Source organism: Lytechinus variegatus, chromosome 3, assembly GCF_018143015.1.
Source record: "Lytechinus variegatus isolate NC3 chromosome 3, Lvar_3.0, whole genome shotgun sequence".
In the NCBI taxonomy this organism is placed as follows: domain Eukaryota; kingdom Metazoa; phylum Echinodermata; class Echinoidea; order Temnopleuroida; family Toxopneustidae; genus Lytechinus; species Lytechinus variegatus.
This window is the reverse complement of record NC_054742.1, coordinates 69304915-69330940: the sequence shown is the minus strand read 5'-3', so window position 1 is coordinate 69330940 and position 26026 is coordinate 69304915. Positions and strand designations below refer to the sequence as shown.

The 26026-nt window shown below is 36.1% G+C and overlaps 1 protein-coding gene across 1 annotated transcript; it reads right to left on the bottom strand.

Moving 5' to 3' along the window:
* Nucleotides 1-400: 400 nt before the first annotated feature.
* Nucleotides 401-24295, bottom strand: LOC121411792 (nuclear protein MDM1-like). Its single transcript, XM_041604649.1, has 15 exons — nt 24165-24295; nt 21902-22016; nt 20601-20808; nt 19893-20112; nt 19245-19376; nt 18283-18453; nt 15442-15578; nt 14764-14953; nt 12795-12973; nt 9839-9991; nt 7794-7960; nt 6590-6727; nt 5036-5169; nt 3684-3900; nt 401-2440 (listed from the first exon to the last, which is right to left on the bottom strand). Exons 1-15 carry the CDS (start codon nt 24180-24182, stop codon nt 2130-2132), a joined length of 2490 nt encoding a protein of 829 aa, XP_041460583.1. The 5' UTR covers nt 24183-24295; the 3' UTR covers nt 401-2129.
* Nucleotides 24296-26026: the final 1731 nt, after the last annotated feature.

Here is a 26026-nt window from a genome sequence, read left to right as displayed (position 1 = left end):
TGTTTTGTAAATGCTGAAATAGGAGATAAGAAGGGAATGACGCCAAGTGGTATTTCTGCTTAAAGCTGCGATCAAGAGTGACTGAGTTCTTATTCTGTACCATGATATCCATTATATGTACAGGGGTGTTCCCAGCTGCCTGCGTTATAAAAGGCATGACCACATTGGTCAGATCATGCCAAGAGGGTGCGCACTTATGCGTATAAGATTTCATACCGTGTACGCGATGGCATGTTGGACATTTATTTGTGCGTAAATTTAGGAAAGCCTTATGAAAAACCACCCATGTAATTCCTGTGAATGAGAACAAGGACATTTCTAGGTAAACTTGCCAATACAACAGAAAATTCTACAAGCAGTAGCCATTACAACGCATATAAGGAAAGTACAAGATATGGAATTCAGAAATCGAGAATTCATTTAATCCAAAACAGTACTTTGACATGGAGTTCACATTTAAACATGTTTCCATCCAAGTCAAGCTACATGAAGGGAATATTCTGTGGAAAAATAGATTGTTAATGCATTACAAAAGGCTAAGTTGCATTGTCTTTAATACTACATATCACAACATCCAATTCGTCATACATCATTGACATTCATGGGTTACAAATACTGCATTTTCATTATCTATAATTGGTTGAAAAATGTGGAATGTAAAGAATGTCTACACAAGGAAGGAGACTTATGTCAATGATATGATTTATCACAAAGGATTATCTACTTTGGAAAGACCAAATACAACTGACCAAATGTCATGACTACAGGAAGTGTTGGTCCTACCACATCCTACATGTATATTGCAAGCCTCCCAAAATGACTTCACAATATGAATCCTCTCTAGTTCATTAACTCTAAAATCAATTCAAACTACATCTATCTCCATTAAAAGAAAAAATCATTTTACAATGCTTATTACATGTACTAGGAAATAAAATATTTACAATTACAAATAAAAAAATATTTCAAAAACGAAAGGGCTATTCATATATATTACAAAAATAGGAATCAAAACTGCACATAATGGTACATATCACTTCAAAAAAGTTCTATAATACATTTTTTTACAGGTAAAAGCACAAGGAAATAAATAAATAATCTTATTTGAAATAAGAAATTATAAGGAAGTAAAATAGGCCTCTCACAATTTACAAGGTAAAAAATTGCCTGAGAAATCGTTTGCAGATATTTAGAAGAAAAACTTTTGAAAAAAAAAATTTAAAATATATTTGCCCAAACTTGGTTTTACTAATAAATGGCAAGTGCTAAGTATGAACTCTTTGTGAGAAGAAATTAATGTCATCATTTTGTTTCCAAAAGACACCAAACTATCATTGATGTTTCATAGTCAGGAAAACGGAGTGACGAAAAAAAATACCACTCTTTCGATATAAGAGAAAATCCCTATTGTTACTTTTTCTTTTATTTTTTACTTGGCAGAAATGAAAATCGTATCTCAAATTTCTCTGGAAATTTTTTCATTTCATCAAAAATTATCAAATAATGCGAATAACACCTTGGATTTGCTTGGTGGCAATACTGACCAAAAATAAGGAAGTAGAAAATGATAGGTTTGGAAAGAGAGAAATCCTGTTTGATAAACCCTTGTTGGAATTTTGTGTGAATTTCGTTGTCAGCCAACAGAATAATTATAATTTCTGAGCAATCAACCGTAGAACACGGTTCAATGATTGATTGCATCAAATGAATTGAACAATCATCTTGTGAATATTTGTGTTTTTCTTTTTTATTCATAATCTTCTAATATGGTGTTACATTCTTTCATATTATCTTTTATCTAATTTTTTTATCTATATATATTTTCTTATTTTCATATCTTTGCATTAAATTGATAATTCATTATCTCCGGACTGAATATTGGCCAATCACTGGTGCATTACAACAAAAAGCACCCGTGATAATGGCCATGTATGGCGCATGGTAAAAATATCTAATTAATTTCTTTTTAACAATGGAAGGCTTTTTATATTGGATCCTATTTATATCTATTTTGTTTCTATTTTCAACAAATTCAGAATAAATTATTACAGAGGTGCTATCCATTGAATTGATACATGATAAAGAATATCATTATCGTCATAATAAATTCATTCAAATAACGCATTGCTTCAATCTCTCTTCTCTTTACCCCAGAACTCATCACGCCTCTTCTTTGCTCTCTCCAGCACTTCCGACGCCAGCGTGGAGCTGGATGCATTGGACATGGTTGATAACGAGAGCTCATCGCTGTCTCTCCTCCCCCTTCCCCCGCCCCTGGGCGGGGTCAGGTCCCAATCGTCGGGAGACTCTGGACCGTTGGATCTGGGGGACATGAAGGAATTGAGTCGCTGGACCTGCTGAGAGGCTGCGTCTCTCGTTTGCGGGACAGCCGTCTGTGGCCGTCCTGCGATGCTTCCTGAGTGGGGTCTTTCAAGGGGGCCTGAAACGCAAGAATATTCAGAATTAACTTGTTTCACAGGGTCATGTACAAAACCAGCAAAAACTTGATTTGAGTAAATAGAGAGAAATATCAAACACGCTTAATGCTGAAAATTTAATCAAAATCAGAAGAAACATGAAGTTATGACATCTGAAATTCTCGTCTTTTTTCACTAGACAACATGTGATATGCTAATGCCTGAGTCTATAAAGTCACATGCTCACTATTTCTTTTGTATTGTATTGTATGAATTATAGCATAGGTCAAATCTTGCAGATTTGACAAGTTTGTCACTTAATAAGTTAAAACAATATAAATTCTACATGTCCAACAGAGAAACAAACCTAGTTTAACAATATAATAAGGGATTCCCCGTTGGCGACCCCAATAATAATAGCGGTATTTATAAAGCGCCTTTTGCCTGAGGATACAAAGCGCTACTATTATTACCCCGGCTTTAGCTCGAGCTGCCATCACCGGCGCTCAGTGCATGCAGGAATTAATCCTGCCGGGTACCCATTCACCTCACCTGGGTCGAGTGCAGCACATTGCGGATAAATTTCTTGCTGAAGGAAAACACGCCATGGTTAGGATTCGAACACATGACCCTCTGTTTGAAAGGCGAGAGTCAGAACCACTAGACCACGACGCACATAGAGTTAAATATTTCATATTTAATAAATACATTTAACAAAATTAAAAAAAAAGAATGATGAGCGGTAATGTCATCTTTGACTACATTCCCATAATAACCAGCATACAATAGTTTTGTGAAAATAATCAAATTTGTTTCTTTTTAATTAAATGAAATGTGTCAGGGTGTACGACATTCTGACACAGAGGTCAAAAATCACATGAAGGTCAAAGGAAACATGAAGGATCATACAGGAAAATTATTTTAGAAATTTTAGAATCCCTTTAATAAAACACACAAATTTTGCGGGATAGCTTCAAACAGAAAACAAACACCGCATAGAGTACTTTCTTTTCTGGCATTTGTTGAGTTAATCCACTTGAACAGACACTATTATCAGGCTTTCACCCAAACAGTTTCAAATGCTGGCAGATGTTTCTCCTCAAACACCAGACATTGATGATACTTTTCTCAGCAAGGAAACTATGTGAGCACACCAGTCGAGATCCCCCACCCTACCGGCCAGCATCCAATACTTGACATAAGCCAGACCTCTAAAAAAGGTTACAGGTGTTTCTTGTCATGCACAAATACAGCAAATAAACTTACCTTTCCCAGCATGAGGAGCTGTTTTTAGACCCGCCCGAGGGGCCGCCCACGTCTTTGGCGGTTCGATCTTGCTTGGAATTGTGGGCATCCCAGGACTGGTTTCAAAGAATCTTTCCGAGTGCCTTTGGAAGCCTGGGGATATCAGTTCCTCGTTGAGTGGATGAGGGTCAGAGGTTCTCCTACCAGCTAATGGCGAGGTTTGCAAGAATCTTCCAAGCTGGATTGAATGACAAGAAATTGGGAATTACTTGTAGAATATAGATCATTATCAAAGGAGGTTCATTTGGATGTCAAACTGTTATCATTTGAAAGCATAAACATTTGAAAAACATATTAACATGAAGGTTAGTTACAACTCCTTCAAAGACTCAAACAGAGTTATGGATTCTCAAACTCCTGAGTGTTTGATTCACATGAAAGCAGCTTTAACACATTCCACATATATAAATCTCATAAATTGCAATTTTCTCTGAAAATTTAAAAAGGTTTCACATGTGCATTCAATAAGCAACCACATTACTCTGAACATGCTTCAAATAAAATATATATTCAAAAATAGCAATAGCAAGGAGAAATATATTGATTATGAATATGGCCCATATATCAGTTGAAAGGTAATGATGTGGGGATTATCATTTGGTCATTGAAAAATAACGAAAATAATACAAAAGGTGGAAATTAAAAGCGCTAAAATGCCTCTCCGAAATATGCCTCGCATCGGTCACTGAATTGACTCAAATTTGATGATGTGCATGAGTGACGTGATTGGTTCTCCCAAGTCAAGCTCCACTTGCATGCAAAACCTGTTGCGAGGGTATGTTTTCTCCCCACGGTCACTGACCCTAATGGTATCCGCAGATTGACATTGATAAACAGGTCACCTGGGGCTCATTCCATAAGGACTTGCAACTGTTGTAACTTTGCCATTATGGCAACTACCATGGCAACCTTGATTATGATTGGCTGCTAAGCCCGGATACCATGGTAGTTGCCATTACGGCCAAGTTACAACAGTTGAAAGTCCTTTATGAATCGGGCCCCTAGGCATGGGGAAACGGGTATTAATGTCATAAAACTTCCTTATCAATAAGAATTGCCACAAATCCACTCTTAGAAATATCATATGAATGGATTTTAGTAGCTTATAACAATTACTTGAACTTCTTATTGATTCAAGTATTAAAACCAAAGACCAGGGTCCAGTAAACAATAGAAAATGCACAATTTATATAGCAAGCTCACTATCATCAAATTGAATGATATCATTAGCTTTAAACTGTTATTACAAAAATATTATTATAACAAGCTTTATGGAATGGGCCCAGAATGTAATTATAAGAATCTGTTCATACTTGTTTCTGCTGTGTAGAATTGCGAGGTGGTGTTTGCTGGCCCTGGGTGAGTGTTCGGTCTAGATCAACATCATCCTCCTCATCGTCATCACTATCGTACTCAAAGCCTTTAGTGATGCCTCCAGGAATGATTGCTGCCAAGTAAAAAATGACAAGATAATAATAATAGGCATTTTGATAGCACCATCGATCTCGAAACAATATATCCGAGATCCATTGTTATTATCATTATTACCCCGGCTTTACCTGGCAATATTACAATATTAACAAATATTAAACTTAATTAGGCCAATATGCATACCATTTCAAAGGGAGAAATAAATAACAAATAGATATTTGAAAACCACTTATAGACAATTGCATCAAAATCTTTTAACGTTGCTTTATACCTAAGTTAAAAACTAACTTTGAGATGCCATCTTTGAGACTTTCAAAGAAAGTTTAATGGTACACTATTCCACTTAATACTGTACCAATGCACACTGGATACATGTACGCACATGTGATCACAGCGAATCAAAGAATATACTCATTTATCATTACTATTTGGCCAAACTTAAATCCCTCACACAAACCACAACCTTGCTTCTGTCCTCACATGAGCACATACTACAATTAAATGCTACAAAAAAACATGTTATGAACTCCTCACACGAAATCGCTCACATTAGACTCTTTTTTTTAACCATACAATCAAAACACTCAAAACTTTACATCAACAAAAAATAATTCAGCCACAACAATTTTTTTTCTTTTAACATGATCATTTATTACAATAACCGTTGAAAAATAATTAGATCATTGTATGGAAGAAAGAAACAATCTGAGTTAAATCGGGAGAATGCCATGCCTGTTTAGGGAAAATCAGGGAACTGGAAATGAAACAGCATTCTACCTACTCCACTGAAGCTTAGGTCATCGACTCAAATTTCTATCAATAAATCTAATTAATAAATTCTTTCATGGAAAAGTAAGCAAGGGTGAGCGTCTCTCCATCAATTTTTTTTGGGGGACCACAGAAATTTGTTTGACTGAACAGCTGGGAGAAATTAGACTGGGGTGAGCAGATTAATAAGTTTTGCATATTGAGAGGGGTGTTTCATAAACATGTATGTAACTTAAGCACAACTCCAGACACAGCTGGAGCATGTTTGGGGGTGCCAAATCAAATTCTCAGTCATGTTGATTTCATCAGCTACAGTTTAAATCTGATCTGTGTAAAAATAAATTATTGAGAACAGGTATCTGAGTTCAAAGTTGTTAACAATTCTAGGAAATTCAGTCTGATGCAATCGAAACACAACAGAAAATAAGGGGTATACCTTTTAGCACAAGAATGTGTACATTAGTCATAATGGATATTAAAGTCACATGTACCCTACAAACTGCATTATGAAGCAACCTCCCCAGAAAAAAAAGACCTAGACAATGATTTTCATTTATGGGACGTCCATTATGCAGACTCGACTATAAAATCTATGACATTATATTCTGTTTTTAATCATAGTAATCAATTTCTATAACAGGTTCCTTACGATAGAAGTTGTTTCTCACCTTTCGCAGGGGCAGACCTTGCAACATATGTACGACTACTTGGCTTCATCTGTTCCCCTTGCCTAGGGTAGGTTGTGGTAGGTTTAGGAACATGGTGTGCCCTCCTCCTCGACGCTGGCGATGTCAGCAAGGCTCCTCCTATCAAAAAGAAATTATAAAAATAACAATGTTTTTTAATAGGACATGTGTCTGTTCTAGGGCGATTCCATAAAGCAGAGATGCCAACCTGATCGAGAACATTTAAGTGTTTTAGAGGCTGAAAATCAGAGTTTCACAGAAATACCATGATATGGTCAACACATAAACTGAAATTTTGAAATCAGTAATTTGCATGAAACCACCAGTATTCCTTCTCACTTTTCAGCAACAACTACTGGAAACCAGTACTAATTGGCAGCTCTGAAAAAGTATTTACATCTGGGGCCCCGTTTCATAAAAGAGTTACAACTGTTATAACTTGCCATTATGGCAAATACCATGGCAACCTTGATGCTGATTGGCTGCTGAGCTTTGTTACCATGGTAATTGCCATAATGGCAAAGTTGTGAAACAGGCCCCTGACCCCTTATATGTGGAAACTTTCTGAAGTGATTCTTTTCTGCCGTGTGCTTCATATGAAAAGGTGTAATGCTCTTAAGTGATCAAAGCTGGAGTGGTTCACGAAGTGAAGTAAAAAGGAGAAGATGTGTAAAAAGTAGATTACACTATGCAATTGACCTATAGCCAACTGAAAGACGTCTTATCAGAGTCGCAACAGTTTATCCGGGTACGAGTCGTCTCTATGAAGACATAATGTTAGAATATGAAACGGGTTGGGATTCGCATTGGGCTTCAATAGGATGTAACACTGAAAAATTGTTTGATATTCACACTATTTCATTATAAAGCAGATACATGTATCATGAAATTGTGTTAAAAATCAATAAAATAGTAAATAAATAGGGTTTAATAGGAGGAAATTCTAATTTGTAAACACATTTTCAGCATTACTCCTATGTGTTTAAGATCGCACGCTCAATCTGTATTGAAAATCATAAGTCAGAAAAAACAAACAAATGATTTTCAGTACAGATCAAGCATGCGATCTTAAATACACAGGAGTAGTGCCGAAAATTTGTTTACAAATCAATAAAATACATTAAAATTGCATCATAATATAAGCAGTCAGGTTTCAACAAGTTGAGACAATGATAAGAAGCGCTACCTTTCGCAGGAGTGGTCCTGTCTAAATGATGCCTCTTGGTTCCATGTGATGGCTCCGTCTCTACGAGGGTTGGGGTGGGAAGCCGCCCATTCTCTTCGATGCTCTCTATATCTGAACTCATGGAGGACGTGCTGGGCACTGGGTCTAGGGTTGTAACACTGCTGATGCTTTTGGAAGAAAAAATAGACCAATCATTGAGAAATTGCCAACTTTGTACACAAAGGCAGTAAAAAACATTTGACAAACCCCCAGTATTCCTCAATATACTGAATGCAATTTAATTTCAATTAAGTTGGGTACACACATCAATGGGTCAATATAAGTACATAGACTCTGTTCTTCATTTTGTAATTGGTTTTGATAAAAATAAGGCAACCTAGCCTAAATAGAATCAACTGGGACTTGCAATGTAGCCTTAAGCCTAACCTTGGTGATAGAGTACTCCCACTCTTTACCAGAAAATCCCCCACAGTTAATGGCCCATATTCTGAAGTCAGGATTCACTTAGACTCAGGTTTAAAGCTGTGGTTTAAGTATGGGAAGCCAAAAGTATCAAATTGTATTAAGTTGTACGTTTCTTTAATATGTTTACTGTGCTCTTTCCTGATTCATCGATGGTGAAGACAATAATCTATATATACTTCCTAGACAATTATGATTTGAGAGCCAAATGAGCTGAAATATGATATCTCTACCGTTTGTGACTTACGTAGCAATTGGCTGTCCATACTTAAACCACAACTTTAAACCCGAGTTTAAGTTAAAACCGACTTCAGACTACGGGCCAATATGTTTAAAAACTCATCTTATGACATTTCTTTCTTTCTGTCATCAAAATATTCAAATTTGTAGATATGTCTTATATGCTTTGACATGTGAAGGGGGGGGGAAGTGTCATTCCTGTATGTCATATTCACAATCAATAATTTTTCTTGTAATTGTTGTCATTTGACATGTAATTGTTGTCATTTGACAAAAATAAGATGGGGCCATTATTGGTAAATATCTATCACAAAGAGAAAATTGGCACGAGTGTGAAGGAAGGGCTTTTGATCACCTTTTGGTATACTTTTGGTATACAACCAGCTCTACTGTTTGGCTCTACTCAACTCTACTCAACTATTTGGCAATACATCATATGAATATGATTGCTTACATATTCAAAGCCAAGTAAGCAAACGTGCCATTGTATGATATTGTGTCTTATTTTCATGAAGCTCTCATGGCTTATTTCTTTCTTGAACACCATCTATAACAGGAACTACATCAGTAAATCAAACATAAGATAATTTGGCAAGGATGTCTTTGGAGAAGCCAACTCTACTAGCAAAAAAATAAAAGGAGAGACAGATAACATGGAAATGCCAATAATGAAGACATTACTGAATCGTCTAAACATTAATTTACATATTTTCTTAGGGACAGAAATCATTGAGGGAGAAAAGTGATTTCCTTTTCCCTAAAACAGGGACTTTTCCCTAAAACAGGGACTTTCCCCTTGTAAAGAGCCACATGTAGGAGAGTTATTGGAGAGACAGAAATAATCAATATGAACTATCAATTTCTTTCCACGATATTTAGGAGGAATATGAATTTCAGATATTGTGAAATGCAGAGTACTGCCCAATTGCTCATCATTCACAATGAGGCAATTCATGTTGTGTACAATAAAAACTAGAGCAAAATAAAGAATAAAGAATATCATTTCAGAAAATGTACACTGAAAGGATTGCTCTGCACTTGCCCTAACATTTATAACAATGAGACGGTTTGTGTGTACAGCAAAAACAAAGCTCAAGCATGTTTAAATAAACAATCTTTTATAATTATTTGTATAGATGTCAAGAACTAAACTTCATCTTTAAATACATGATTATTTAAAAAATAATCTTTAATAGAGAGAGAGGGCAACTGCTCAAATGCTCAACATTCACAATGAGGCAATTCGAGCATACAGTAAAAACTAGAGCTAAATATTGAATATCATTTCAAAGAATGTGCACTGAAAGGACTGCTCTGCAAATGCCCTAACATAATTTACACACCTTGATCTCCTGTCAAGAGGTGCAGTGTTTATGTTTTGATTTGGTTCTTCCGCTGCTTTGTTGTTATTGGCATGCCAAGCTAGCTTCCTCCTTGTTGGTTCATGGCCCAAGTCTGGAGCACTCGTCGAGGGACGTGGTTCCTCCTTTGGTTTGCTGTAAATAATAGGATAGTCATTTCATGAATCAATCTTAAAGGGATTAAATATATTCATGAATCAATCTTAAAGGGATAAAATCAAGTCTGGAGCACTCGTCGAGGGACGTGGTTCCTCCTTTGGTTTGCTGTAAATAATAGGATAGTCATTTCATGAATCAATCTTAAAGGGATTAAATATATTCATGAATCAATCTTAAAGGGATAAAATATATTCATGAATCAATCTTAAAGGGATAAAATCAAGTCTGGAGCACTCGTCGAGGGACGTGGTTCCTCCTTAGGTTAATTGTAAATAATAGGACAGTCATTTCATGAATCAATCTTTAAGGGATAAAATCAATTCATGAACCAATCTTAAAGGGATAAAATATATTCATGAATCAATCTTAAAGGGATAAAATCAAGTCTGGAGCACTCGTCGAGGGACATGGTTCCTCCTTAGGTTAATTGTAAATAATAGGACAGTCATTTCATGAATCAATCTTTAAGGGATAACATCAATTCATGAATCAATCTTTAAGGGATAAAATAAATTCATGAACCAATCTTAAAGGGATAAAATAAATTCATAAATCAATCTTAAAGGGATGAAATAAACTTGTGAATCTATCTTAAAGGGATGAAGTCATTTTGTGAATTAACTTTGTTGGAGGAAGACAAATTAGCTTCTAAGGGAATGACAGGTATACTGCATCTCTTCCTTGTGTATTATCAACAATACCCAAACTTTTGAGAAGGAAGGGAAGTCTTGAATAAAGAAGGCAATAAGCAATCAAGGTTTTGCATTCACCGTGCACGAGACTATCCAGCAGGCAGACCACGTGGGTTGCCCAACATAGCGGCATGCAACACATAGAGACCATGCCTGCTGAAAGAGTTAAGTGGTACCCTAGCCACAATTATGTAGATATATCTTGATGAATATTTAACTGACTACTTGGCTTATAATGCTCAGGCCATTAATGTCTGATCTGGAGGATCGACCAATTGATGATTGAATTATCCACTGAACCGCTGATTTTGATTCATGGAAAAACTTTAAAACTTCTCAAATCTAGGTGAATCTGAAAATGATCGTTTCCAAAATTGGAATTCATTGTTAGAAAGAATGACAGAGTATATCATGATATGCTATCAATGGTATGGTATAGGTTACATAGATTTATATACTGAATATGTAATGGTATCTGAAGCACTGTCATAATAGCTCGATAAAATCACCTTAGTTGATTTTATTTCTTGAGACTTTGCCAAGTGCTCTTGACTGATGGCCAAAGGACAATACAATCTAACCAATAGCACGATTAATTTACACTATTTTTGTTTGTAATAGAAAATGAAACATGCTTACTCAGGAAGGGATAAAGGGATGGATTATTTATTGGTAAGATGAAAATTATTGTGAACTTTCTAATTACTTTCATTTATTAAGGAAGATTATTATAGTAACTGGGGCAGCTGCAATGGATTGCGCTTCAAGGTGTGGGTAAATCATTTGTATATAGTCCCATACACTCTTCTACATGTGAGGGTCAAGTGGCTCTCAAATGAATCAAGTTAATTTTTTCGAGATTATAATCAACCTTTCAAAATTAGAATATGAAGAAAATAAAAAAAAATTATAATTTATCACTTCCTCTCTGACAGTGTATTCAATGAACAATTTTGTTTTACCTACGAATCGGAGAATTCAAAGATGTTACGCTCAAAACATGTTTCCATTCAAGCGATCTGCTTTCTACCATAGCAAGCATAAACATAAACATCTTTCAAAATGCAATATATGACGTCATTGCAGTGGCCTGTCTCCACCCACGTTTCATGATTTTTAGCTCAAAACATGATTCCATTCAAAATTGATCATTGACTGCCTTCACACTCTAAGTAGCCATCTTTTTTATGTTGGCCTTTTGATCTGTGATCTACGTGTGCCTAGCTCAAGAAAGTCACATGAACACACCATGTTAATTTAGCAAGGAAAGCATTGAGAAGTAAAGCCTTCAACCCTTACTCTACAATTTGTGAAAGTCAAATTCATTGGACTCTCCCTTTTTTCCCAAGTATTATGTAACTTTAGCGACCAAATATGTGAAAGCTGGATACATTGCTCCAAAGTTATGCAACATTTTGCAGGACCTTAAGAGCATGTCAGACCCCAAATTGCCCAAAACTGTAATTTCATGTATTGGACATTTATAAAACAATAAAATGCATATAAAACTTGTTTTGATATCAGAATTTTGTCATAGTATATTTGCCACAAAGAGTGTCCTAGCCAAAAAAATATACTTTGACCTGCATTTCTTGATTTAGAGCATAATTTTCATTTCATGCATAAATTAGAAAACACTTTGTGAAGTCACATAATTTTCAAAAACAAATTAACTCTGCAATTTTGTAGATTATGTCACAGGTACCAAGCATGCCAATTGCAATATGATCAAGTGGGCAATGGTTGAGGTCCTGCCCTTCCCCCATGATCTACATAAATAGCCAGCTCTGGGCCACGTCTTGAAAAGAGTTGCGATTGATCTGATGAACCTCAAAGTATATGGTAATCCATCAATGTCATAATTTTTTCTTTGGAAAATTTGCACAATGTCCTTTGAAAACAGAGAGAAGCACTCTCAATTGTCAAGAAAACAGTGAATGTATGAATATACATCATATCTAGAAAATATTTTAAACAAATTTGCATTTCAGATATTGACATGACTGGCCATCCATAGTTGTGATTGATTGGATCAATCGCAACTCTTTGTAAGATGGGGCCCTGGTTAAGAAGGATAGAACACTCACTCTTTCTTTTCTGAGCCTGAAGTCTGGGTGGAGATAGAGCTTGATATACTACGCTGATCACTAGATTCCTCCCATAACTTAGCCTGAGAAGCCAGTAGTTGAGCTAGGTGCTCCCGGGAGAAATGAGTGCCTCGGGAACGCTTCTGGTACTGTCTTGCTCTCTCACGCAATTCTAAAACCTGAAAGGAGGATATCGAATAATTGTTATAAGTACATTTTATTTTCTTTACAGTGGCATCTGCGACGTTTAACCCTAAAAAGACTGGGGGGGCTGATTCAGCCTCCCCCTCGACATTTTTTTGCGATAAATCCGCCGCGCGAAATTTTTTGACCGCATCGCTCGCTGACATTTTACTTTCAAGTCTCGCGCAACTTTTGAGACCAAAATTGTGACCCCCGGGTACGCGGTTCCAAAATTACGCAACATTTTGTAAGTGCATGCAGACCCAAAATTACTCAAAAACGTGAATTTGTGTACAAATCCAATGCAAATAGTGTTCTTAGCCAAAATTCATAAATGTATCATTATTTTTCCTTTTACTGCTTCAAATCAATCAATTTTATCTTTTTTATGGTCAAAATAAATTCCCCGACAATTTCCATTGAAAAAAACAATAAAAAACAAACAGTCAAAAAACAAAGAAATACATAAGAAATTTAGAAAACAATAGAATACATAAGAAAATAAATGTGATTTTGAAATTTTTAAAAATCAATTTGATCAGATGCCTATCTAGAGTATATGGAACAAAAATTAGCATTTAAGGGGCATTATTTTATTAATTAGAGCAAACTTATTATTTTATGCATAAATTAGCATAATTAATGAGACATGAGATTTTTTGCAGAATTTGATGTTACAGTTTGGTAGATAATGCCATTGGGAACGCGTGTGCCAATTTTTGTCGCGATCGCGCGATCGACGGCCGAGATCATAAGGGGGGGCTGAATCAGCCCCCCCCCGTCTTCTTAGGCGTCGAAATAGCCCAGTCTATTTAGGGTTAAGCTTTGAAATGCATGTATGTGTCATTTAGTAGCAGTGTACAGATTACATAAGTAAAACAAGTTATTAAATTGAGATTACATCAATTGATATATGAATTTAAGAGAGCTAGGTGAATTCTGGAGGGGAGGGGGCCCTGTCAAATGAAATCATTCATTAAAGGGGAAGTTCACCCTGAAGAAAACTTTGTTGTGAAAATAGCAGAAAAAATAGTAAAAAAAATTGGTGAAGGTTTGAGGAAAATCCGTTAAAGAGTAAGAAAGTTATGAGAGTTCAAAATTTTGGATTTGTGACGTCATTAACGAGCAGCTGCCCCATGTGTTATGTAATATAAAATGTATGAATTTCAATTTTGTATGGTTCCTGATGACTCAATTTTGTTTTCTTATCATGATCGGGTATGAAATGATTTGTTTATTGATATACAAAAGTTACAGTGAAAAACATTTTTAATTTTCTGAGAAAATGACATTTCATTGATATTTTACCATTCGCTATGTAGGAATGCTGCTCGCATATGACATCACAAATCAAATAATTGAAATTCTAATAACTTTTTAATTATTTGATGAATTTTTCTCAAACCTTCGGCAATATTTTTTATTATTTTTTCTGCTATTTTTACAATAAACTTTTTGTCAGGGTGAACTTCCCCTTTAATTACAATGCAAGAAATCTATGAGAAATTCCCATCCAGCCAATGAAATATGGATATTTCAGTAGCTTATTTATTACCATTGATAGTAAGCCACACCAGACTCCTTTACTTTTGAGAACCAGTCTGGTCCCCATCCCCTAGCTTCTATCAGTTGAATCCTCTCTGGGCAGGACACGAGAAGAATCTCAAGACCAACAAAACTCCAGGATATTTCAGAGGCATACATCTCTAAGTGTAAATCACTGAAGATTGCTCCATGGTAAAATGCCCGACCCCCGCCCACGTAATCCCCCATATCTCTTACGTACCTCTGAGAACCAATTAGGTAGATCTCCGACAGACTTTGACCGGGTCAGCTGCTCTGGTTTAGTAGCCCCTCTATCAGAGGAGTCATCCCTGGGTTGGATATGGGGAGGATCAGCCCCCTTCCACACCCCATTCTCGTAACTGAACACCTCAGGGGTCTTGAAGTTTGATTTGTACTCTGACCTCCATTTCCTGAAAATACGCAATGTAACAAATGAATTTGTGAACGGACGATATGCAGATCACAAAACCGCTCAAGATCTTCCTTCAGTACTTCAGTATATTTCAGGGACAACCTGATTTTGTGATTTTTGACAGGAAATTAAATTCTGATATTTCAATGAGGAAAAAATTGGCATGACCGTAATCAAATAAAACCATTTGTACTTAGACTGTTACTACAGTCACATAGTTTGTAAATATGAGAAAAAAAAAAATCCACTTGAGTAGAGTGACAAGAAGTAGTTCTTTCCTTTAAGAAAAATTCTCTTTCACACATTCCATAAAATATTCACTTTTTGCAAGTCTGACCCCCATTTTTCCTCCTTTTTTCTTCACAAAGGCAAATTATTTCAGAGACATCCCACACACATAGGGGGTCAGGTGCACATAATTTATGGACTTGCCCAGTGGTACAAGTACATCGCACAAACGATGCCAGAAGGAAAAGCTCAACTGACCTTGTTGTAGCATGTGGAAAGAAGGGTCTCTGTGGATTTTGTGACGATTTGACGAGTCTTGGATCATCATGTGAGATGACCGATGGTACTCCAGCTGGATGATGTTTATCAGGGGTCAGCTTCTTGGCCCGTTTGCTCTGAAAGATACAGAAAAATAAATACATATTGATATTGTACATGATGCGCAATTTGAATTCTCTCGCTTGTTAATGAGTGAGCATAAAGATGATGAAGAAATCAGGGGAGTGTTTCACAAAGAGTTTTATCAGTGATTTTCACTGACTAATCTGCTTTCAGCCAATCAAATGCAAGGATTTTTAGTAGCTTACAACATCTGTTTAATAGTGAAAGTCACTGAAAAGATTTTCAGGAAACATTTCCTTGGTGAGAAATTACGGGGGCAGGGTTGGCGGATTTAAATCACGTTGATTTAAATCGTGATTTAAATCGCGATTTAAATCGCGATTTAAATCACCATGATTTTTTTTTTAAAATCATTGATTTAAATCACTTCCATTGAAAAATGTACAAATCATGGACAAAGTATTTGTTCAATGCAGTTTTAATTCTTCAAGTCAACTGAAAAACTTTGAATTAACTTTGTATCAATAAAAGATCAACAAAGTCTTCATATTTACTTAAAACAAATTAAAATCAAATTAATAAAATCAGGTAATTCCTTAAAACTACAGATGTATGTTGTCAATAGGTACTCATTTTTTGTAAATTATGTCAAGTTTTTCTTCTGAAATTTTACATTCTTTGTCAGTTATTATTAGTCAATTTCTTTCTTAACATAAAGTTTTCACATAATCCAAAGACTTTTCAGAGAGCAGTTTGTAAAAAAATATATATATAATATATAAAAGTCAATGAGAAAAGGTTTGTTGGCAGTTTTCCAGTTTTGATCCTTCGCCTACACATAACTACTTCTGTCATGTAAAATAAAAAAAAAATGATACCTGCATGTAATCAACATATTTAACATGCCTCTTATTTCGTATTGTTACATTTATCATACATTTGATGTTTTAAATAACATAATTATAAAATCACATTAACATAATGTAGTACAGTCATAATTTGACTGTTGAGAAAAGCTTTCTCTTATAAACCTTTTAAATCACTGCAGCCCATTTTATGTTCAGTGCTACAAATAATGGAAGTTTTGTATCTGCATGTAATAATGGAAAGAGCTCTATAACAATTTGCCAAACTCAGAATAAACATTTAACATTGCATTTTAATGTTAAGATGCAGGTACTTCAGTTACAATCATTGGCAGTTGTAAGCTGTGTCTCATTTAAAATAAAATGCTTCTTTTTGTAATACATATGTTGTAATTTAAGCAGTTTGGCAGTTTTTATCCTTTAAGCTAAAAGTAAGTAGATTCTTTTTCATACTTCATTTTTGTAGAGAATATGGGAATAAAAATTGTAGATTAATGTAAAAAATTCACAGTAACAGAATGTAGTATAGTCACCCTTTGACTAAGCTATCTCCTATATTGTTTCTCCAAAACTGAGAGTTTTTCATCTATATCTGTAGCAAGAGAAGAGCTTTTTATCAAAAAGATCCTAAACATATACAGTTGTAGTCTCTCTTTGACTATTGTAAAGCTGTGACTAATTGAAAAAAATCATTGATTTGAATTATTTCTCTTACCATATACATGAATACTAGTAATTGGCAAAGGGTTTGTTGGCAGTTTTGATGAGGGAATTTTTCGATTGGATTTTTAAAAAATTTGAATGAAAAATCCCAGAGGGGAATTTTCTCTACTCACTGGGAATTCCCTATGGAATATTCCTTCATTTATTTTTAATTGTCCATTTTTACTGGATTTTAATTACAAAATATGTGGTTAAGAACAATATTCGGGGTGAAATGTATAACATCAATATTGATGTCATTGTAAGAGTAAGGGGGGGGGATAAGTACCCTTTTTTCAAAGGAACTTTTAAAAAATAAAAAAAAAAAAAAAATCTGATTTAAATAAAAAAAATCTGATTTAAATCAAATAAATCCGATTTTTTTTATTTTTTAAAAAAAATTAAAAAAAATCGCCAACCCCGACGGGGGGATACTACCAGAGTTCAGAGGACGATTTAAGATTCATAAAACGCATCACCAATCTTGATAAATCTTGAAAGATATTGAAGTATTATGTTCTCATTGTAGGGATGATCGAGACTCGCTTAGGGCTTGAAGACATAATAAATAGAGTCTTAGGAAGTAGTAGTAACCATGATGTTTATTGCTCTCCTAGTATTCGTTCACGCCGCGCATCACATCTAGGGTGTAGTAACAATATAGATCTTGGATATATCACAACAGATATAATCATATTGGCTTGATCTTATTTATACAATTCTTCTTCCCCAAGTTTCTTTACTGCTAAAACCTACAGAACACCCTTTCCAATCTACAGTAGAAATGAAATACGATTTTTTGTAATCACAGAAGTGGACTAATTCTATTATGTTTACAAGCACTGAAAATACATCATTGCAGAAAGTTCCTTGCATTAATATCAAAATTCAGGAGTCAGAGTCATTACACCATGAGAACTCTATGAACTGTGTTTTGGGTGGCATTTTAATAACAAAAAGAGTTAAGTCTGACTTACTTCATGCTCAAGTGGCAACACAAATGGTATTCAATGCTTAATCTCGTTAATTCATATCGTTTTCTAGTGCATCACATGTACATGATCTGACCAATGTGGTGATGTGGTATATACCACATGCAAACAGGGAACTGAACTGTGACTTTTAGTTAGACCTAATACTCTTTGTAAAGCATCCCCCCCCTCTCCATTATCCCACACATCAAACTTACCTTTGTTTTGACTCTGTACTTTGCTTTGATTTCTTGTTGTGCATTCTGCATAAGCTGCTCTTGTGCTAATGGACCGGGATGGTTTTGTTTGTACTGCCTCTGGTATTCTGTATGCTTGGGTATCTTATCAGGTATATAAGGAGCCAGGTTGGCATTGGAGTTATGTACCATCTGAAATTAGCACCATTTGAAATGATAAATTCATTTGGTTTCAATGGCTAATTGATAGAGCCCACGGTTTCCCCAAGGGTCCATAATGCAATGCTTCATGATTGATTGCATGACGAGGGTGACCAGGATTCTTGGATATCCTTGTATTTCAGCAATTTGTCCCGTGTCCTGTACCCTTCCCAGGACGCTGTTTTGTCCGTATTTCACACTTTTGGACATATTTATGTGAGGATATGCACAGCAGAAAAATGGGAAAAGAGTGATAGATGATGTTTTTTTGAATACTATAAAATCTATCAGAATATTTTTGCTTGCATGCTTCACTCACTTGAAGTTTTACTTGTACCCTCTAGCATGTTAATCCCTCTGAAAACGCTTGGTTTATTACGCAACTGATCGGATCTCGAAGTGTCCCATATTTGACTGTCCAGATCTGGTCATCCAGCATATGATTGACTTGTATGCTTGATTTCATATGATGATTATTGTAATCAAGCGTAAAACCAACCTTACAATCAAGCACTACACTTGTGTCAATGGACCAAATATAAACCGTAAACAGAATAAAGTGCGCTTAAAAACGCTCGTAGTAAGCGCCTTTACAAAATGTAAATGTATTATTATTATCATTAACAGTCAAGTGGAAGCACCATCACCACTTTGGTTACTGAATAATTGTTATCAATAATGACCAATTGACCCAATCCAGCGGATGGTTCAAAAACAGAGAGAAAAATACGATATGATATAAACAAAAACAATCAATAGTATCGAATGAACATCCATTTTACCTGTTCTGCAGCCATTAATGGTGATTCTTTTGATGGTTGCTTCCAATCAAACTGTCGTTGGTACTCTGATGAATATTTGGGACCACCAGGCCTTGCGCGGATACCAGCCCGGTACTGTAACGCTTCATCAGTCTAGAAAAGAACCAATCATTTTAGGGGGTTGTATCAAGAATCATTGTTTGTGTGCATCAAACTCTTGATTCCAATAAAAATCAATGTATGAAAGAGTCAGAAATCATTGTAGCCTAGATAGTTTAATGATGTGGAGCATTGTGGCCCAGTGGATTAGTCTACGGACTTTGAAACAGAGGGTCATGGGTTCCAGCCATGGCGTAGTTTCCTTCAGCAAGAAATTTATCCACATTGTGCTGCACTCAACCTAGGTGAGGTGAATGGGTACCTGGCAGGAATTTATTTCGTCGAAATGCTGAATGCTGGAAGCATCCAAGTCCTTTGGAAGCGCATAGAGACCTTATTCATGTGTTATGCGCTATACAAGAACTGACTATTATTATTATTATTGATGATTTTTAAATTATCATATTCATATATCACACTTTTCATAGTTTCGAAACATATACTCATTTTTCCTAACAGTTGGCAGCTACATGATGCTGATTACAATTTCACAATCAAGAGCATACTCACCTCCTGTTCAGCTTTGCCCTTTGTTTTTGAAGCATCGCCCCCTGCTTTTGGAACATGCTTATCTGACTTGGTGATGGCTGGACCTTTATCTGTCTTGGTCGGAGATGGAGGGGCCATCTTCTTCGTCGGGGGAGGTGGCTGACTGGGTCTGGATATAACTCTCGTTTTTGCTGCAATGGCTTTGTTTTTCTCTGTCTTTAAATTCTTGTCAATGGGCGGCCTGAGGAAGAAAAAAAAGAATGACTGCAGAATTCCGATCCAGGACCTGTGACATAAAGCTAAGCGATTGATCGTGGGGCTGGTTTTTATGATTGATCATACACAATAATCAATGCAATCAATTCTAGCAACCACCCCCACAATCAATTGCTAAGCTTTATATTACAGAGCCTGGGACCTGTTACACAAAGCTTAGCAATGATCGTAGAACATTTTTCTACAATCGATTGCATCGACTACAATGTACAATCAATCGTGAACATCAAGCGTACGATTAATTGCTAACCTTTGTGTTACGGGACCCAGGTCATACTACAAAGAGTGGAAAAAATATAGCTTTCAAAACTTGTTTATTAAGCACCTTAAAACTGGAGTTTCCTGCAAGACATTGAAATCACCAAAATACTATACCGCATAACATGGGCTGTTAGAAACATGCTAAACATGAGAAGGAATGACTGTTTACCAGTCATGGTTAACGTAACCTACCTGGTTATTGCAGGCATGTCCACTTTCTTGAGGAAAGTCTTTGAAAGTGATGAGCCAGGTATCTTGTTTGGTTTGCCTATATCACTGCTGTCGTCCGAGTCGGGTGTAGTCACGAACTGCTTCGTAGTGTAGGTCATCTTGTTGTCTACTTGCAGAGGTTTCCGCCTGCGTTGGAGTGGTGGCTCCCGCGTGATTGCAAAGCTATCCGCTGAAGAAAATTGAATATATGATAGTACAAGACATATCACTACTTTTCTCAATACACATACTCAGTACATCAACATTTACCACATCAATTAGAGATATTAGAATGAACTATGAAAGTAGCTTGATATCACAAGAGGCATGCATTTACATACATTTACAAGTGGTCCAGTATTGGGTCGTGTGGTCCAGTGAGCATTATTAGAGCATTGGACTCATAATCGCAAGGTTGTGAGTTCGAAACCCAACTCTGCCATTGTCTCCACTTTGATAAAAAGGCCCAAGAGTGATATCTGTTGTCTATTACGTCAGCCACTATGACTGATTAACCTAGACGTAAAACGTTTCCAAGGTAATTGGTTATATACCAGCTTGGCATTTACCAGCAAAAATGCTGTCCTGCCGAGTTCCTACGGGAGTTACCACAAACAGAAACATGCAATTCTCCCACTGTTCAAAACATCACCTGACCAAAATTGGTAACGCATCCCAGATATCTACCAATAACACCATACTGACATACTTCTTTTGTATAATTCAAATGTATTCAAACACGTAGATCAATCCAACAATAAATTTTATCACCACACTCTCATTAGCTGCAACTTTTCTTTTTAAGTGCAATCTTAGTACTTGTTTCTGTTCATCATTATTCAGGATCATGGACAATGTTAGATCTAGTCCCAGACTTCTAGTCTAGGTTAGATCTAACAGATTCAGAAATTATGTTAGAATCTACCCAAAGGTCCCATTATTAGATCTCAACCAAGGATTTTGCTGAAACTTTTACAGAATGAAAACTTGAAACTGCTGACAACATCCTAAACTGAACATTTACTTACAGTCAAAACTGTAAAAATACCTTAAACAAAGTATAATGCCAGTAGTAAAGACATCCTTTTAATGCCATGTTTCATGCTTGGGCATGTGTGTGTTGGGGGGAGGAGGAGGGAGGCTTCAGCCCCCACTTCTTATAATGTTTACAAAATCTGTGAGTTTTTTTTTGCATGGTCAGCCCCCCTCTCCCCACCTCACACTTTCAAATATTTTCCACTGCCCCTTAGATGTGATGGGTGGGAGTGGTGATATGTACTTACCGTAGTCAACAGAGGACAATCCAGCCTGGGGTGCATTTTGCTCTTTCGTGGGGGTGAATGAAGCCGACTTGATGGAGTCATTCCATCGAAACTTCTTCACGTATTCAGATGATGTCTGTTGAATGAGGAATAATCAAAGAGGAAAATTCACTGATGTTCTCAAACTTTATGGAATATAGGAAACCCATTATTCTGGTATTTTCATTCTTATTTTCGTAAAATAATATCTCTGAGAATATATGTCTTAATTCATATATTTTTTCTAGATGTAGTGTCATACTTCCAGTGGTGCTTCCAATTTTTGCCTAAATTTGATAGATACCATTTTCTTGTAAGTGCACCAAAAATCACATAAAAATGTGAATGATTTCTTGGCCAGTCATTTTCAGAGTGAACCCCCAAAATGGTGCCCATGACTGTGCATCCATTCACTTTCCACGTGATTCAGGGATTTTGATGAGAAAGGCATAGGCTGCAAAGGGGGGGGGGCATTCACATATCTGGCAGTATACCAGGTATGTGCAGCTCTTGTTCAAGACCCACTTTTCAGCCAAGCATTGCAAGCCTTTCCCACGGCAAGCATATCATTTTCAAACTTCTTTAATGACCAAACCTTTCATAAGGTAAGCAGTTGAAATCTCTCATTCTCTGATTTATCCTTCCTTTATCCTTTCTGATGCAAGCACATGCACACTTTGTTCCGTTCTAAATGAGCAGCAGCGCTACTCCACCAATTAAGTGCAGAAGGAAATACATTTCACATTTGAAGGTTGGTACAGTGGTATAGTCATATTTCATGTGATACCTTATTTTGCGCACAGTCACATATCTCAAAAAGTAATTAATATCTGATAACACCAGCAGAAAAAAATCGAATTAAAGTTACCCTGGTGAGTAATTTTCTTGAAGATTAGGAGTCTACATGTATTTTTGAAAATATTGGCAAAGCATCTGCAAATTTTGATGGCTTTTGCATCCGTTCTGAGAATATCCTAACTTCTCCACAAGCATCAAGAAAACACCATTTGTGAGCAGAGATCTTCAGAGTAGAATGTGCTACCATCTGAGCATGGCTGTATGCAGCAGGGGGTAGGCAGTTTCCCAAAAAAAATTGTGAAAACTTAAACTTTTTACTAAAACTTTCATAAAATCCATCAAAAGTCAGCACAAAATCCTTCAATTTCACCGTACAAAATGCACAAGCGCCCCAATGACAAGCTTGTTCACTTCGCTCCCTCGCTTTTAAGTTGTCAAGTTTGCGCGTGCTGCCCCCCTCACGAAAAATTTCTGTGTACGGCCATGCAACCAAGTTTATGGCATTTACTGTATTAAAATCTCCATCTAATAAATTAGACCTCTATGTTACACCTTTGCTTAATTTCTTTTCCAATTCCAAAACTTTGCAAAACGATCATGAGCACATTAGATTAAGGTCATACTTTTTTCTGACACTTTCGGCCAAGCGCACACTAGGCCTAGATGATTGCCATGGAAAATTGAGATCGCGATACCAGCAAAACCATTGTCCTACGTTATAATTTCATCAACTTCAAGCTATTTTTACTCGAGGATCTTGCCTTCCAGTTCCATAAGGTAGGCATAGGGGCCTAGCCTTAGATTTGTTTCTGATTTTAATTAATTTTGTGTGAACTGCGTCTTTGTGTGTATTTTTGATTGAATAACAACTTCATAATCATATACCGTAATCATAATAATTTTTTAAATGTGCGCAAATTATGGTCACCTGATCAATAGACAATAAGTTACGATGCGATGATTGGATGGAAGATGATATCATATTCGTGAAAAGAAAATTGATTTTTTTTAAAAATTAATCTTGGCAAAAAGTTAGACTTTAATTTTTAAAGACTTTATTTTTCTAGTTCTACTAACTAGGTTACACGTCTAAATTAGTCTAACGTTAAGCCTATGTATTCATGTTGGAAGTTATGAAAAGGGCTGGGTAAAACGTCTATAAGATCCGCTACCATAGACATAGATCTAAGATCATTAACTTGTCTCAATTCAGTATCAGATCAGCTCAGCGAGTTCGAGAGCCAGGCTGCTGAAGCTGGCAACCCAGTCCCAGACCACCAGCGAGCGCGAGCTGGCCCGGGCCGGGCCGAGGGAGCAGCTCGCTACACTCCACAGCATCTACGGCCGTTTTCTCACACTAACTTTCGCACTCTTCAAATTAAATAAAATAACACAACTACAAAACATTAATTTTGAAGAATATAAATACATGGTCAACAATATTTACCTTCGCCCTGACTGGCATGACTGCAACCTCACAGTTTCATCCTCGGAGCTAGAAAATGATAAACAGCGATAACAGTTGTTTTGTTTCAGTCCCTTTCAGATAGCTGCCATCGGATCAACAAGTACAGGTCAAGGAGTCATTTGTGTTTGGCGTCCTTTACATTGCGCATGCGTAATCAACGGCTCTTTAATCCAGTCCCAACTGTAATCCTTGATGGGGGCGGGGAGGGGGGTGGGGAGTAAGAATCTATTAAGGGATATAAATTTCCTACAAACAAGAGATATAAAACTATCAGCCTAAGTACCTAGGCCTACCTGCAAAACAAAAAATACTTTCGCATTTCGGGGCATTTCGGGAGGGCAGTGGGTGGATGCATGGGCGTGGTCATGGTGGAACCGTGGATTTTACCCGTTCCATAGAGAGATATAGCCTATAACCCGGCCTATATCGCAGTATTAATACTGGTATATATCTATGATCAGTACCCATCTGTCCGATGAAAACTATTATTTTTTTTTAAGTTGTAATAATGTCTATAGAAACATTATCAAACAGGAAGGTTTAATCCGGTGGTGGATTGCTATGAGAAACAAGAAATGTTGGCCTATATCTATAGGTTTTTTTTTTCCTTTACCAAAAGCAGACACACGCCAAGTCTAAATCATTTTTCTTGACCAAATTTTCAGCCTAAATGAACGGTGAGATTTTCTATACATAGGATTTGCTATTTTTTTTTTTGAGGAACAGATAGCAGGCGGATGATTTTTCCCCCGTCACCTTCATTGGACAATTATGTCGAATCCACCCCTGAGGTACAGTATCATAATTCTAAGAGCGGGAGAAGAAAACAGAAGAAAAAAGAAGATAAAGAAAAGAAGAAGAGAAGAAAAATTATACTAAATAAACATTATAGATTTTTAGAAAATGATAATTAGAGAAGTAGGTATTAGACAAAAATTAAGTACAAAAGGAATTAGTAGACTATGATATCGGAATGCTGGACCAAATTTGTTCATCCTATGTCGCGTTATACTAACTGAGACTGAGTGGATTAACTGCCTAAAGACCACATGAATGTAAACCGTGAGAAATAGAGAACAGTGATACAGTAAATATGCATTGACATATATGATTATGATGATGAAAGTCAACAGTGTTAAATCTCCCTTTTCTAATTTTTTTTAATATTTTGTATCAAATTTCTATTCCTCCTTTTTCTTTTCTACCCCTGCTATCCCCATGTCTGTCTACCCATTTGCAAATACTGTCTCATACAGAGTAAAAAAATCATACTCCCACCCTCCCCCGAAAAAGACAGAAAGAAAATGAACAAATAAATAAAATTGGAAAGGAAAAATAAGAAATAAAAAGATAACGAAAGATAAAATCAAAATCAAATGCAAAAAAGGGGGGAAAGAGGTTGTTTTATGAATCTTTGTTTTGGAAATAGCTGGATTTTTGCCCCTTTATTGGACTTTCTTCTTTATGTTTATCCTGGTTATAATACTAACACATCTTATCATTAACCAACACTTAACCAATGAGCCTAAAAACTCATCTTTCTACCTCTTATGATCAAAATCAGTTAAACCTCGATGTTCCATAATGAATTTTCATTGCTCTTTCACCTAATTTAAAAATAAGTATATGATACTTTGTTTATTATAACAAAGTATCTGAAAGTCATCGTTCTTGGGGTCCCTTAGTCTTGATACATTTTAATTACTACTGTGACTCTTTTGTATTAATAGATTAATTGTATTCATAAATTTAGTTTGTCCACCAAAGGGCTTCAATTCATCTATATAAAGCACTGTACTATCATTACTTTGTATTCCTTATTCCACTTTACACTGTATTTT

What these genes read in the sequence shown, in the direction of transcription:
- LOC121411792 (XM_041604649.1), bottom strand. An exon ending in ATTGTCCTCTGTTGACTACG is followed by an intron (nt 20,809 to 21,901) that starts GTAAGTACATAT and finishes AATTTTCTTCAG; the next exon opens with CGGATAGCTTTGCAATCACG. An exon ending in AGTACAGAGTCAAAACAAAG is followed by an intron (nt 15,579 to 18,282) that starts GTAAGTTTGATG and finishes TGTATCTTTCAG; the next exon opens with AGCAAACGGGCCAAGAAGCT.